General features: G+C 45.6%; 1 protein-coding gene across 1 annotated transcript; it reads right to left on the reverse strand.

The window, feature by feature from the left end:
• Positions 1-228: 228 nt before the first annotated feature.
• On the reverse strand, positions 229-14,740 carry LOC145068281 (uncharacterized). The gene is made up of 11 exons (XM_079015231.1): positions 14,201-14,740; positions 13,520-14,113; positions 12,988-13,462; positions 12,591-12,756; positions 11,916-12,171; positions 11,472-11,847; positions 10,640-10,973; positions 10,119-10,495; positions 9,583-9,941; positions 9,088-9,372; positions 229-381 (listed from the first exon to the last, which is right to left on the reverse strand). The coding sequence occupies exons 1-11, from the start codon at positions 14,738-14,740 to the stop codon at positions 229-231; spliced, it is 3,915 nt and encodes a 1,304-aa protein (XP_078871357.1).
• Positions 14,741-15,048: the final 308 nt, after the last annotated feature.

Raw genomic sequence — 15,048 nt, forward strand, 5'->3', positions numbered from 1 at the left:
AAAAATCCCACAAGCACATCGAATCGAGCTTTGTTAAATGGCTTATGAACATATCCGCCACATTACTTGCGGTGGGAACCTATTCTAGCCGGATGAGCGAGCGCTCGTAACAATCTCCGATGAAATGAATTTTGATGTCAATGTGCTTGGTTTTGGAATGTTGGACAAGATTTTTAGTTATTTGTATAGCGACCTCATTATCACAATGAATTGGGGTTTCTAGATAATTCAGACCGTAATCCAATAGCTGATGTTGGATCCAGATAACTTGAGAACAGCACGTTGAGGCAGCAACGTAATCTGCTTCTGCTGTAGAAGTAGATACCGTGTGCTATTTCTTGCATTGCCACGATACCAGTCTATCACCAAGGAACTGACACCCTGTAACATCCGGGATTTCAGGTATATTAATTAATCTTTTTATTTTGAGTTTTGAGAAGGGACTCGGCGAGTTGGTGCGTAGACTCGCCGAGTTAAGACGCGGGTTCTCATCCGGATTGATGCTCGGACTCGGCGAGTCGCCTTAGTGGACTCGACGAGTCTGCGTCGTTTAATGAAACCCTAATTTCTCGGGTTTGTGGCCTATTTAAAGGGCCTTATGGCTGTCATTTGCGCTCATTAGTCCCCAGAGTGAAACCCTAGAACATTTGAGTGATTCAAGTGAGGGAAGGAGCCATTGTTGATTCTTGGAGTTATTGTCTAGCAAGGGAAGAGAAGATCTAGCCAAGAGGAAGCAAGAGAGGGGTGGATTCTTGAAGAGCTAAGGTCCAGGACATCACATCTGAGGTACCATTCGAATCCTTCTTTGTTATTGAGATGTTCATATAGATTTAGGGTTTTTGAACCCATTTGTGGCTAGATCTAGCATCATCATGGTCCCTCGGCGAGTTATGGCTCTGAATCTAGATCCATAAAGGTCCAGAGCACCTCCTTGCCCAAGCTTTATGTGCATCCATGGAGGTTTTAGATTGGGATCTATGTATTTGAGGCTAAACCTCCATTAATGAGCTATTTGATGCTTAATGAGCACCAAGACTCGGACTTTACGTGGTCAATAAGCTTAAGGGGACTGCATCTATGAGTTACTAGAGTGGATCTGACCTTGGAAGGTCGTTTGAGGTTGTGCATGGAGTGCACTCGCCGAGTCCAATCCCAGACTCGGCGAGTTGGTGCGGGTTGCTCAGAGACTTCGGACCAGGGACTGAGTAACCGAGTCGGGTGAGTGACTCGGTGAGTTGGAAGAGATTCAGAGGGAATCGGGTTCCTGTAGGGACTCGGCGAGTCCACGCCAGACTCGGCGAGTCGGGTTGACCGTTGACAGGTTTGACTTCGTGGTATTAGTCAGCCAGAGTCAAGTAGTATTAAGTAAAAATACACCTGTGTTGTAGGAGGACGATAGCTCGGGAGATCGAGCACTAGTGGTTGAGAGCTTTACGAGTTACCGAGACACGCAAGGTGAGTCTTCTCACTATACGTTACCTTGAGTGGTATTATGAGTTGACCAGAGGGTCTTATGTGCTATGTATGAGATTATGTGCTATTTATGAGATTGTATGCTATGTGTTATTTGTATGATGTATGACTATATAGATCAGGCCGGAGGGTCCGACGATTCAGAACGAGCCAGAGGTCCCAATGAGCTATGACTGGACTAGAGGGTCAGACGAGCTGCGGGACTGGAAGGTCCCGCTGAGACATCTTGACTAGAGGGTCGGGTTAGCCTCGAGTGGCGTATTTGTGGTATGTGGTATTTTGGGGAACTCACTAAGCATTTATGCTTACAGTTGTTATGTTTGATGTCTCAGGTACCAGCAAGGACCATGGGAAGGCGACGGCTTGACACGTACGCACACACTGATGGAGATTTTTATATGTAGAGATCTTGGGATTTGTTTTTGAAAACAGAATTGATTATGGATTTTCATTTGTGATGTGATACATTATGTGATTTTGAAAATGAAAAATTATTTTGAAAATTTACAGTGTTACAAGTTGGTATCAGAGCCTTGGTTTGAGGGATTCGGATGCACCTTCGGGCGTATTTGAACTCAAACCGAGGATTTGAGAAATTTTCAAATACAACTAAAATCTTCTAAAAAGAAAAAGAGGTTTTGGGAAACGAGCAGAGTGGAAGGTGTGTACGGTCAGCCAGCGCCCGAACGGTGAATCCCCAAAATACCTTTACATTATATGTTATGAGTTATGAGATATTATGTGGTGCATGTTAGAGAGGCTAGGTATTCCTATTAGGACTAGAGTGGGCCTGATTTGTGATACCTTAGCTTAGGAGATCGCTGCTGCTAGGAGACACTTTGAGAGAGTTAGTAGGTAGCAGTGAGGAGCTCAGGGGAGGGCTATTGAGAGTAGCCAGTGCATAGCGAGAGTAGAGTGTTTACGATTTGGGATCCTAGGAGGAGGACTTGGGTTGTATATCGATTCGGTGTGGACGATAGTATTGGGCCCGTACTATCGAAGACACCGGATTGGTGCGTAGTCCAAGTAAGAATCCTTGGGAGTACCAGGAGAGAGGATGTTTGAGTTATCGAGTGTGAGTATACTCGAGAGTATTCCTGATATTTCTTATGTTGTATTTCAGAGGTTGATCATGGTTGGGACACGCCATAACCCCGAGAGCAGTGGGGTGAGCGATGAGGAGATCCGTCGGATCATCCATGAGGAGGTGGCCGCTGCCATCAGAGCCGAGATTCCGGAGATGTTTGGGTCTATTAAGACCACACTGATCGAGACGTTTGACGAGCGTTACGCTGCTTTGACTGATGCTGCTGTTGCTGCAGCCACCACAGTTGTTGCTGCTGCGAGACCCCAGGGTGGTGATTCGTTACTGTACCGAGAGTTCAGCAACACGCAACCACCGGTGTTCGATGGTACACATGATCCGATCGCCGCTATGAGGTGGATCTCAGAAATGGAGGGGTGTTTCTATATGTGCTCGTGTCCGGAGCACTTAAGGGTGCGATTCGCACTCAACCAGCTTCGCTTGGGGGCGAAGGACTGGTGGAAATTCGTGAATGCGAGCTATTCTACAGCTGAGCTGACTACAGTGACCTGGGAGATGTTTACTGCGATGTTTCGTGACGAGTATGTTCCCCAGGTGGAGAGGGAACGTTTAGCTCAGGAGTTTTTGACCCTCAAGCAGGGGACCGAGTCGGTGATAGTGGTTACGAGGATGTTTCATCAGCGGGTGCTGTTTTGCCCGGAGTTGGTGTCCACTGAGCAGGCTCGCATAAGCCGTTAACTGAGCATCTTGAGGAGGGACATCCGTGAGTTCGTGGCGAACTCGACTTATCAGAAATTTTCCGAGCTCCAGGCAAATGTCAGGAAGAGGGAGATCGAGCTTGAGACACAGGCGAGGGAGGAGACTGAGTTGCAGAGGGGTGATCGGCGACCGACACAGTCGCAGCCGGCCGCCAAGCGGGCAAAGCCCGATGATTCGAGGATAGGCAGTTCGAGGGGCCGCACTTGTGGGAAGTGCGGCAAGAGCCATGACGGGCCGTGCAAGACTGGGGTATGCTACAAATGCGAGAAGGAAGGACATTTTGCGAGGGACTGTCCGAAGGGGTTCTCGGTTTGCTTCCATTGCAACCAGACCGGCCATCGGAAGGCCGAGTGCCCCCAGCTTCAGAGATCAACACAGGGATCTGCACCTGTGGTTCGAGCTACCGAGACCCAGCCAGTGAAGGCCGAAGCACCGAAGGCTAGGGGGAGAGCCTTCTAGCTGACTGCGGAGGAGGTCCGCGCAGCACCTGACGTCGTGGCGGGTATGTAATCTTTATCTATTTTATGTTGAGTTTATGCTATTGTAATTGCTATATGTTATGCGTAGGTACTTTTCTTGTGAGTTCTGTACCTACATTGGTTTTATTCGACTCGGGTGCGAGTCGGTCTTTCATATCTTTAGCTTTTAGTCGGCACATTAGTATTCTGAGAGAGGCGTTGAGTCGACCTCTGCGGGTTTCCATAGCAGATGAGCGTGAGGTATGTGCTACCGAGGTGATACATGGATGCGTGCTGGAGATCTTCGGGGTGGAGTTCCCGAATGATTTGATTCCGGTTGCTATGGGGGATGTATGTGTCATAGTAGGCATGGATTGGTTGAGCCGTTTCGGGGCTGTCATAGATTGCGAGCGTCAGTTGGTGACGATCCGAGATCCTAGTGGGGGAGTGCTGACAGTTTATGGCGAGGGGACTCGTGGTGGTTCGGTATTCTGTTCGGCTGCCAGAGCGAGGTGGAGTTTGCAGCAGGGCTGCAAGGGATTCGTGGCCTATGTGACGGATGTACGAGAGGCCGTTGGGAGGCCAAGTTCAGTGGATGATGTGCCGATAGTGCGTGAGTTCTGGGACGTGTTCCCCGAGGAGTTGTTGGGCGTACCTCCTGAGAGGCAAGTGGAGTTTCGTATCGATTTGATTCCCGGGGCTGTGCCTATCGCTAAGGCGCCATATCGGCTGGCACCGCCAGAGATGCAGGAGTTATCCTCACAGCTGCAAGAGCTGTTGGGGAAAGGGTTCATCTGTCCCAGTAGCTCTCCCTGGGGAGCGCCGATCCTTTTTGTCAAGAAAAAGGATGGTTCACACCGGATGTGCATTGATTACCAGGAGTTGAACAAGTTGACGGTCAAGAACCGTTATCCGTTGCCGAGGATCGACAATCTATTCGATCAGTTGCAGGGGGCGTCTTGGTTCTCCAAGATTGACTTGAGATCGGGATATCACCAGATGAGAGTTCGGGATGAGGATATCCAGAAGACGACGTTTAGGACTCGTTACGGGCATTACGAGTTCGTGGTGATGCCATTCGGGCTCACCAATGCACCAGCGGCATTCATGGATCTCATGAACAGGGTGTGTAGGCCGATGTTGGATCGTTCAATCATTATATTCATTGATGACATCCTGGTGTATTCGAGGACCAGAGAGCAGCATGAGGAGCATTTGAGGGAGCTCCTTGGGGTTCTGAGGTCGGAGAGGCTATTCGCCAAATTCTCCAAGTGTGATTTTTGGTTACGGGAGGTCCAGTTCTTAGGGCATCTCGTTAACCAGAATGGGATATTGGTTGACCCGGCCAAGATCGAGGTCGTGATGAGTTGGGAAGTGCCGAGGTCACCTGCAGAGATCCAGAGTTTCTTGGGGCTGGCAGGCTACTATCGGAGATTTATCAGGGACTTCTCCAAAATTGTTGTGCCACTTACCAAGTTAACCCGGAAGGGTGTTACTTTCTCATGGGGTCCGGAGCAGCAGACCTCATTTGAGACTCTTCGCCAGAGATTGTGCGAAGCTCCCGTGCTTGCATTGCCGGAAGGGATGGAGGATTTGTGGTGTACTGTGATGCATCGATATCGGGGTTGGGAGCGGTGTTGATGCAGAGAGGGCATGTGATCGCGTATGCATCGAGGTAGTTAAAGCCTCATGAGACGAGATATCCCACCCACGATCTGGAGTTGGGGGCTGTGGTGTTCGCCCTCAAGATCTGGCGTCACTATCTGTATGGGGTTCGGTGTACGATATACACGGACCACAAGAGTTTGAAGTACCTGATGGATCAGCCAAATCTGAATATGCGGCAGAGGAGATTGTTGGATGTGGTAAAGGATTATGATTGCGAGATCCAGTACCACCCGGGCAAGGCTAATGTGGTAGCCGACGCCCTGAGTCGTAGGGTAGAAAGTGCCCCATTGCGAGACATCTGTTTGAGGTTGACGGTGACGACTCCGATTTTGGACACCATCCGAGGGGCTCAGGCTGAGGCTGCGAGATCAGAAAATCAAAAGAGGGAGCGGGTGGTTGGTCAGGTATCGGAATTCGTTACCGATGGTCGGGGACTTATGACGTTTCAGGGTCAGATTTGGGTACCGTTTTTGGGCGGGACGCGTACCATTTTGATGGAGGAGGCACATCGATCGAAGTTCTCGATCCATCCTGGGGCTACCAAGATGTATTTGGACCTAAAGAAGGAGTATTGGTGGCCCTGTATGAAGAGGGATGTTGCTTGGTTCGTCGAGAGGTGCCTGACTTGTTGCCAAGTTAAGGCCGAGCACCAGCGTCCGCATGGTAAGCTGTAACCGTTGGAGATTCCCGAGTGGAAGTGGGAACAGATTACTATGGATTTTATCACCAAATTGCCAAGGACTGCGAGAGGAGTTGATGCGATTTGGGTGATCGTGGATAGATTAACGAAGAGCGCTCATTTTCTAGCCATCAGCGAGAGCTCTTCTGCGGAGAAATTGGCGGAATTATATGTGAGAGAGGTGGTATCGCGGCATGGGGTTCCGATGTCGATTGTTTCAGACCGGGATGTGCGTTTTACTTCTAGGTTTTGGAAGAAGTTTCATGAGGAGTTGGGTACGAGATTGCATTTCAGTACCGCATACCACCCGCTGACGGACGGACAGAGCGAGCGAACGATTCAAACGCTTGAGGATATGCTCCGAGCATGTGTTCTGGATTTTGGAGGGAGCTGGGACACCTACCTACCTTTAGCAGAGTTTTCGTATAACAACAGCCATCATTCGAGCATTGGTATGCCACCCTTTGAGCTGATGTATGGGCGGAGGTGTCGCACCCCCATCTGTTGGGGAGAGATGGGGCAGCGGGTGATGGGTAACACAGAGATTGTACTCCAGACGACCGAGCAGATTCAGGAGGTCAGGCAGAGGTTGTTGACCGTGCAGAGTCGCCAGAAGAGTTATGCGGACAGGCGTCGGTCCGAGCTCGAGTTTCAGGTCGGTGATCTTGTGCTCCTAAAGGTCTCTCCTTGGAAAGGAGCGATACGATTCAGGAAGAGGGGCAAGTTGGGACCCCGGTACATTGGACCCTTCAGGGTAATTGCTAGGGTAGGCAGGGTAGCCTACCGGTTGGACCTACCTGCTGAGTTGGGGCAGATCCATGATACCTTTCATGTCTCGCAGTTGAGGAAATATATTGCCGACGAGTCGGCAGTGGTGCCGTTGGAGGATATTCAGGTGGATGTGAGCCTGAACTACACAGAGAGACCAGTTGCAATTGTGGATCGAAAGATCAAGGTTCTGAGGAACAAGGAAGTGCCTCTGGTACAGGTTCAGTGGCAGCATCGGAAGGGATCCGAGTTGACCTGGGAACCGGACCGGGAGATGTGGGAGCAGCATCCAGAGTTATTTCAGGAATGAGCCTTCGAGGGCGAAGTCAGATTCTAGTGGGGGAGAATTGTAACATCGGGGATTTCAGGTATATTAATTAATATTTTTATTTTGAGTTTTGAGAAGGGACTCGGCGAGTTGGTGCGTAGACTTGCCGAGTTAAGATGCGGGTTCTCATCCGGATTGATGCTCGGACTCGGCGAGTCGCCTTAGTGGAGTCGGCGAGTCTGCGTCGTTTAATGAAACCCTAATTTCTCGGGTTTGTGGCCTATTTAAAGGGCCTTATGGCCGTCATTTGCGCTCATTAGTCCCCAGAGTGAAACCCTAGAACATTTGAGTGATTCAAGTGAGGGAAGGAGCCATTGTTGATTCTTGGAGTTATTGTCTAGCAAGGGAAGAGAAGATCTAGCAAAGAGGAAGCAAGAGAGGGGTGGATTCTTGAAGAGCTAAGGTCCAGGACATCACATCTGAGGTACCATTCGAATCCTTCTTTTTTATTGAGATGTTCATATAGATTTAGGGTTTTTGAACCCATTTGTGGCTAGATCTAGCATCATCATGGTCCCTTGGCGAGTTATGGCTCTGAATCTAGGCCCATAGAGGTCCAGAGCACCTCCTTGCCCAAGCTTTATGTGCATCCATGGAGGTTTTAGATTGGGATCTATGTATTTGAGGCTAAACCTCCATTAATGAGCTATTTGATGCTTAATGAGCACCAAGACTCGGACTTTACGTGGTCAATAAGCTTAAGGGGATTGGATCTATGAGTTACTAGAATGGATCTGACCTTGGACGGTCGTTTGAGGTTGTGCATGGAGTGCACTCGCCGAATCCAATCCCAGACTCGGCGAGTTGGTGCGGGTTGTTCAGAGACTTCGGACCAGGGACTGAGTAACCGAGTCGGGTGAGTGACTCGGTGAGTTGGAAGAGATTCAGAGGGAATCGGGTTCCTGTAGGTACTCGGCGAGTCCATGCCAGACTCGGTGAGTCGGGTTGACCGTTGACCGTTGACTGGTTTGACTTTGTGGTATTAGTCAGCCAGAGTCAAGTAGTATTAAGTAAAAATACACCTGTGTTGTAGGAGGACGATAGCTCGGGAGATCGAGCACTAGTGGTTGAGAGCTTTACGAGTTACCGAGACACGCAAGGTGAGTCTTCTCACTATACGTTACCTTGAGTGGTATTATGAGTTGACCAGAGGGTCTTATGTGCTATGTATGAGATTATGTGCTATTTATGAGATTGTATGCTATGTGTTATTTGTATGATGTATGACTATATAGACCGGACCGGAGGGTCCGACGATTCAGAACGAGCCAGAGGGCCCAATGAGCTATGACTGGACCAGAGGGTCCGACGAGCTGCGGGACTGGAAGGTCCCGCTGAGACATCTTGACCAGAGGGTCGGGTTAGCCTCGAGTGGCGTATTTGTGGTATGTGGTATTTTGGGGAACTCACTAAGCATTTATGCTTACAGTTGTTATGTTTGATGTCTCAGGTACCAGCAAGGACCGTGTGAAGGCGACGGCTTGACACGTACACACACACTGATGGAGATTTTTATATGTAGAGATCTTGGGATTTGTTTTGAAAACAGAATTGATTATGGATTTTGATTTGTGATGTGATACATTATGTGATTTTGAAAATGAAAAATTATTTTGAAAATTTACGGTGTTACACACCCTCCTGATGTTGATTTCCTGTCAAGCTCACAACCTGCATAATTACTGTCAGCAAAAGCATATAAATCAAATTCAGAATTTTTCGGATACCAAAGACCCAGTTTTGGACTGCCTTTGATATACCAAAAGATTCTTTTGATAGCAATAAGATGTGAAAGTTTAGGATTAGCCTGATAGTGAGCACATTGACACACTGCAAACATGATGTCAGGACGACTTGCAGTGAGATACATCAAGGAACCGATCATCGATCTGTAGTGATTTTGATCCACGGGTTCACCATCAATATCTGGAGTCAGCAGGGGTCTTTCAGCCATGGAAGTTGAAGCAGGCTTCGCGTCTGAAAATCCAAATTTCTCAAGAATATCTTCAACATACTTTGCTTGATGTAGTAGGATTCCGGTTGAATTATGATTGACCTGAAGCCCCAGAAAGATGGTCATTTCACCTAGAGAACTCATCTCAAATCGCTTCTTCATCACGCTTTCAAACTCTTTGCAAAGCATTGGACATGTGGACCCGAAGATGATGTCGTCAACATAGATCTGAACCAGTATCTGATCATCGCCCACATGCTTGATGAATAAAGTTTGATCAATAGTACCACGAGAGTAGCCATGTTCGAGCAAGTGCTTTGTTAGGGTTGCATACCATGCTCGAGGAGCTTGATGTAACCCATACAATGCCATGTCCAACTTGTAGACATGATTAGGGAAATTTGAGTCAACAAACCCAAGGGGTTGGACAACATAAATTTCTTCGTTCACCTTGCCGTACAGGAAGGCAGTCTTGACATCCATCTGGTAGACCATGAAATTCTTGTAGGAAGCATACGCAAGGAAGATTCGAATAGTCTCCAGACGAGCCACGGGAGCATACACCTCAGTATAATCAAGACCCTTGATCTGTCGAAACCCTTGGACCACCAATCGTGCTTTATTTTGAACGATTACACAAGAATCATCTTGCTTATTACGATAGACCCAACGCGTGTCAAGAGACCGTTTGCCTTTTGGTAACTCAACCAGTTTCCAAACCCCCAACTTTTCAAATTGATTTAGCTCTTCATGCATCGCGTCTACCCAGCTAGGATCATTTAAAGCCATTTCAATATTTTTGGGATCAACTTGAGATATAAAGCAAGAGTAAAGACATTCATTAACATCTCCACTCTGACTTCTGGTTTTAACTCCATCACCCAGCCGGCCAATGACATTTTCGATCGGATGATCGCACTGAATTCGGGAGGGTATGTCTTGGCTGATCCCATTGATAGAAACAGGAAGAGTGTGAATATTGAAACCTCCATCATCTGCTGGTTGAGTCCTAGTAGAGGACTCTGCTACAAACTCATTTGCAATTTCTTCAGGAAAGAGGAGTTCCATGAATGTTGGATTGACAGCGGAAGCATCTCTAGACATGAACTCTCTCTCAATGGGTGTTAGAGGTGTAGCTGCAGCATTAGGAGTTTCAGTTGGAATTGCAGACACCGGGCTAGTTGGTTGTACGGATGACTCCCCCTCAGATTGAATAGAGAGCTCCCCCTCAAGTGAAGCAGAGGATTCCCTCTCAACTGTTCGGGGTCTGTAAACAACCTCTTCATCTTCGTCTTCAATTACAGAAACATTCTTCAAACTAGAGGAAGATCCACTTGGATTATTCGAAGACACGTTGAGAGATCTGAATAGGGATGTGTAATCAAATAACAAGTCGGGACCCACTCTAGCGTCTGTTTCATTCTCCTCCATCCAGCGCACGTCATAAGATTCAATGATCTGCTTAGTCCTTTTGTTGTAAACCCTATATGCGGTGCGCGCAGCATACCCCACAAAGTAACAGTCATCAGCTTTGGCATTAAATTTAGGATTGGAATCTAAGTGAAGAAGGGTGAAAGGACAGCCAAATACACGGAAGTGGCTTACGGAAGGGTTGTGTCCATAAAGAATCTCGTATGGTGTCTTCATCTGTGCTTTGTTGATTAGAACACGATTCTGCACGTAGCAAGCAATATTAATCGCCTCGGCCCAAAAGAAGACAGGTAGCTTGGAGTCACAAAGCATTGTCCTTGCAGCGTCTTTCAATGTTCTGTTTCTCCGTTCAGCAACACCGTTTTGTTGAGGCATGTGAGCAGAGCTATATTGACGCACTATCCCCTTTTCTGCGCAAAAATGGTCAAGAACCAAATTCTTGAATTCAGTTCCATTATCAGTGCAAAGCGCCTTCACTTGATTGTTAGTCTGCTTCTCAATCATCACCACGAACTTCTTTATCAGATCAGCAACCCCCATTTTGTTGGATAAGAAGAAGACCCACATAAATTTGGAGAAATCATCAATCACAACAAGACAATATGAGCTTCTATTGATGCTCAGGACGTTGACCGGACCAAATAAGTCCATATGCAATAATTGACGCACTTGATTGATTGAGCTGATTTGCTTGGGCAAGTGTGGTTTCCGACGATGTTTGCCTTGAGCACAGGAAACACACTTTTCAAATGTGATAAAGTCTCTGACAAGAAGGCCTCGGACCATCTCATTTTTCGCAAGACGATTCAGGTTTTTTGCATTTGCATGACCAAGTCTTCGATGCCATAACATTGCATTGTGTTCGAAAACCTTTGAGAATAAACAAGTGACTTGTTAAGGTAGGTTACTGTTCATATCAATGATGTAGGCGTTCCCATCCCGTTTCGATTTGACTAGAATCCATTCTTCTGGGATGACGATGCCAGGCTTGAGAATCATACACTCTTTATTAGTAAAATGAGTTGAGTAGCCTTTGTCACATATCTGAGAGACGCTCAACAAACTATGCTTTAACTCGGGTGCAAAGTTGACATTTTCAAAGCTCAGCACTCCATTTGTAATAGTTCCGCACTGTGTGATCTTTCCACCGTCTCCGCCCGCAAAGGAAACATAACCCCCATTAAAAGATTGAATTTCGCTCAGCTGGGAGATTTCTCCAGTCATATGCCGGGAACAACCGCTATCGACGTACCAGGGACGGACGATATTCCTCCGCAATTGCCCCTGCAAAATGAGCGGAATCATTTAGACTTAGGAACCCAGGTCATCACTGTCCTAGGTTTCCTTTTCACCTTTTTTGATTTAGTTTTTAAAATTTGCAAATTAGAATCTTCATTTCTAATCACTTCAGAGGGTGGTAACGATGAATTTGAAAGTGATTTGGGCTTCCATTGAAGTTTAGGTTTTACAACATTCTCTGGTGGTTTTGAAATAGACTTCACAGGAGTTTGCATAGACCTTCTGGATTTTCGACCAAAATTAGTAGAAGACCTAGAATTGCTTTTTGACGAAACCGATCTTGGCTGAGCCTTCTTCGGTTTTGGCAAACTGTTTTGAGTTTTGTTAGTAAAAACCTTTTTATTTGTTTGAAAAACAGCTCTTTTTCTGTTTTTATTATCTTTTTGATCATTACTTCGAGAACGAGTTCTTGAGGATTTTCTAATTAAAGACCTTCCTCGAGACTCATTCTCCCCTCTTGGTGACAGATAGTTTAAAAGATCCTATTTTGACAATTTCTAGCTATGTGACCACCAACACCACAATTAAAACAAATCTGTTTATTATTTGAATTTGTATTGCATTTTTCAGATTTATTTTCTTTACAGAAACTCTTACTCTTCTTAGAAGAACATGCATGAGAATTAGATTGAGAAATAAGTGAGGGTGCCTCATTTGATTTGACTTGTGGAGTTGATGATTCCTCATGAGAATCACAAGCATCAGAATTACCAAACAATTCATCAAACATATCGAAAAAATTAAATTCAACAGTATCAGATGATGAGCTAACACAAGAAGCCTTTTCAGTCTTAATATCAGAAACACACTCAAATTTGTTCACAATAGAAAAATCAGAATTAAAAACAAAAACAGATTCTCCAGCTTCACACTTGGCTTGATCTAAGGGTGTATCTGCAGAGGAAGTAGAAACATTAGTAATTTCAATGTTAATAAAACCTCTTGAAACAGAACCAGCAGGTTTGCCATATCGAAGATGTGGCTCCCTGTCAGTTTCGTCCTGTGTCAAAGGGATTGATGTGTAGTTATGATTAAAAGGAGGAGGAACACAATCATATCCTAAACCCTTGTTTTGATTTTCTTTGAATTTCAATTGCATTTCATATAAAGACTCGACTGTTTTACTTGACGCAAAATAATTTTTGAAACTAACATCTATTTTTCCACTTTTAATTTTCAATTCGTCAAGTTCTTTGGTCACAGCATCAAGTTGTCTCTTAGTATAATCATAAATTTGACACTTTTCACTAAATTCTGATTGAATTTTTCTAAAGTCCTTTGTTTTGGCTTCTAGTTGGGCCTTAAGTGGTTTATGTCCCTTCCTAAGTTGATAACCCTCATATTTAAGGTCCTCTACTTGCCTACGTAAGGTTTGAATTTCATTGCGAAGAAGTGTAACATATTCTTTGCAAGCAAAAGAACAAGACAGTAGATTTACCTCGCTTTTCTTGGGCTCGGAGGAGGTGGAAACCATTAGGGCAAGCTGCAGCTCCATCATTTCTGCCTCTGGGTCAGCATCATTGTTCTTTGAAGCAACATCATCAATTTGAGCTAGGTAAGCATTTTCTGGCCCTGTGATGTTTAAGGCTTGAATTTGATCCTACCAATCAAAAGATTGAGCAACCATAGCTGTCTCTCCAATGGTTGTAGCTCCTACACGATTGTTTCCCACTGCAACCATCTGTCGGTTGTTGTTGACTCTGCGATCTGGCTTCGGGAAGTCACGAGCAAAGTGACCCGGCTCGTGGCAGTTAAAACATCTCAGCATACTTTTGTTGAATCCCACCTTTATGTCAGCATTCATAGCCCAGTTGTTTTTCCCTGTTTTCTTGGCGAATTGTTTGGCTCTGAAGACAGCCATGGTAATCTTCCAAGTAATGTCCATTTCCTCCACATCTTCGGGATGTATCTGGTCCAAGTCAGCAAAGGATAGCTGAGGTGGAAGATCTCCGGCTACAAAGGCATTGTAGCAATTAACTAGCCCAGTGACTAGAGCCAGATTTTCATCAGATTCTTTGGTGTTTGAAGAGGAGACTTGGACTGGCATATTGGGAGCAGGAACAGTTTGTGGAGATGGCACACTTGAAGGTTGATGTTGAGGGATGGATGTTGCAGCATTCAAGGTTTGAGTCTGAGGTTGTTGAACTGCAAAAGCTTGACCTGAGGAAGTCATCAAGGATGATAGTGCTGCATTGTTGGATGAAACACCAAGGTTTGTAGTAGAATATGAATTCATATGGTTGATTTCTCTCTATTTGTCATCAATGTCACAGGCTTTAATGATTGCCATGACCTCTACAAGAGTGAGACGAACCAAGTCCTTGGTTTTCTTAATCACAACAACATTCATATCCCATGAACGAGGAAGTGTATTCAGAAGTTTCTTGTTGATTTCTGACATGGACAAAAAGATCCCTGAAATGTTCATGTCAGTTGTGAGAGCAGTAAACCTTTGCAGTTGAGCCTCAAGGGTTTCTCCTGGAATGTAGTTAAACATGTTAAACTTCTGTCTTAGCATGTCCTGCCTACTTTCTTTCATATCTTCATTGCCCTCGTAGACCTCAATAAGAGCTTCCCATAGAGCTTTAGCTGAAGTGTATTCACGAAAACCTTGAGCAATATCAGGAGATAATGCCATGGTTAAGGTAGCTAATGCTCTTTCATGTTCTTCAACCAGTTCAAATTCTTCATCAGTGTAGTTCTCAATAGCTTTGTCAATCAATTGACCTCCGACAGTCATAGTCACTCTGACAGGACCTCTAAGTATGCTTCTCCAGATCTTGATATCTTTCATTTTGATGTACTTCTCAATTCTGTATTTCCACTCGGGAAAACCTTCAGCAGACATCAACCTCGGAATGCGGGTAGTAGTACCCATAACAGCATCAAGTTTGAAACGACCCAAAAATACAACCCAAAATTTTTGACTTTTATTATAACAAAACCATGGAACTAAGTATCACATAATAAAACCATACGTTACATGTTTCAAAAACCACGATAAAAATACTGTGAGGAAAACTGTATCACAATGTATCCAAACATAACAAGAAACTGAATCAAATGCCAGGACAAAAACTGAAGCTGTGGTGTGTGTGATGCCATTATCCCGAGCTCTTCCCTTTGCTTGCGGAAGTACCTGAAATCAAAACTGACACTGTAAGCATGAAGCTTAGTGAGCTCCCC

Source organism: Lactuca serriola, chromosome 8, assembly GCF_051521515.1.
Source record: "Lactuca serriola cultivar US96UC23 chromosome 8, Lser_US96UC23_V15, whole genome shotgun sequence".
Taxonomy (NCBI): Eukaryota; Viridiplantae; Streptophyta; class Magnoliopsida; order Asterales; family Asteraceae; genus Lactuca; species Lactuca serriola.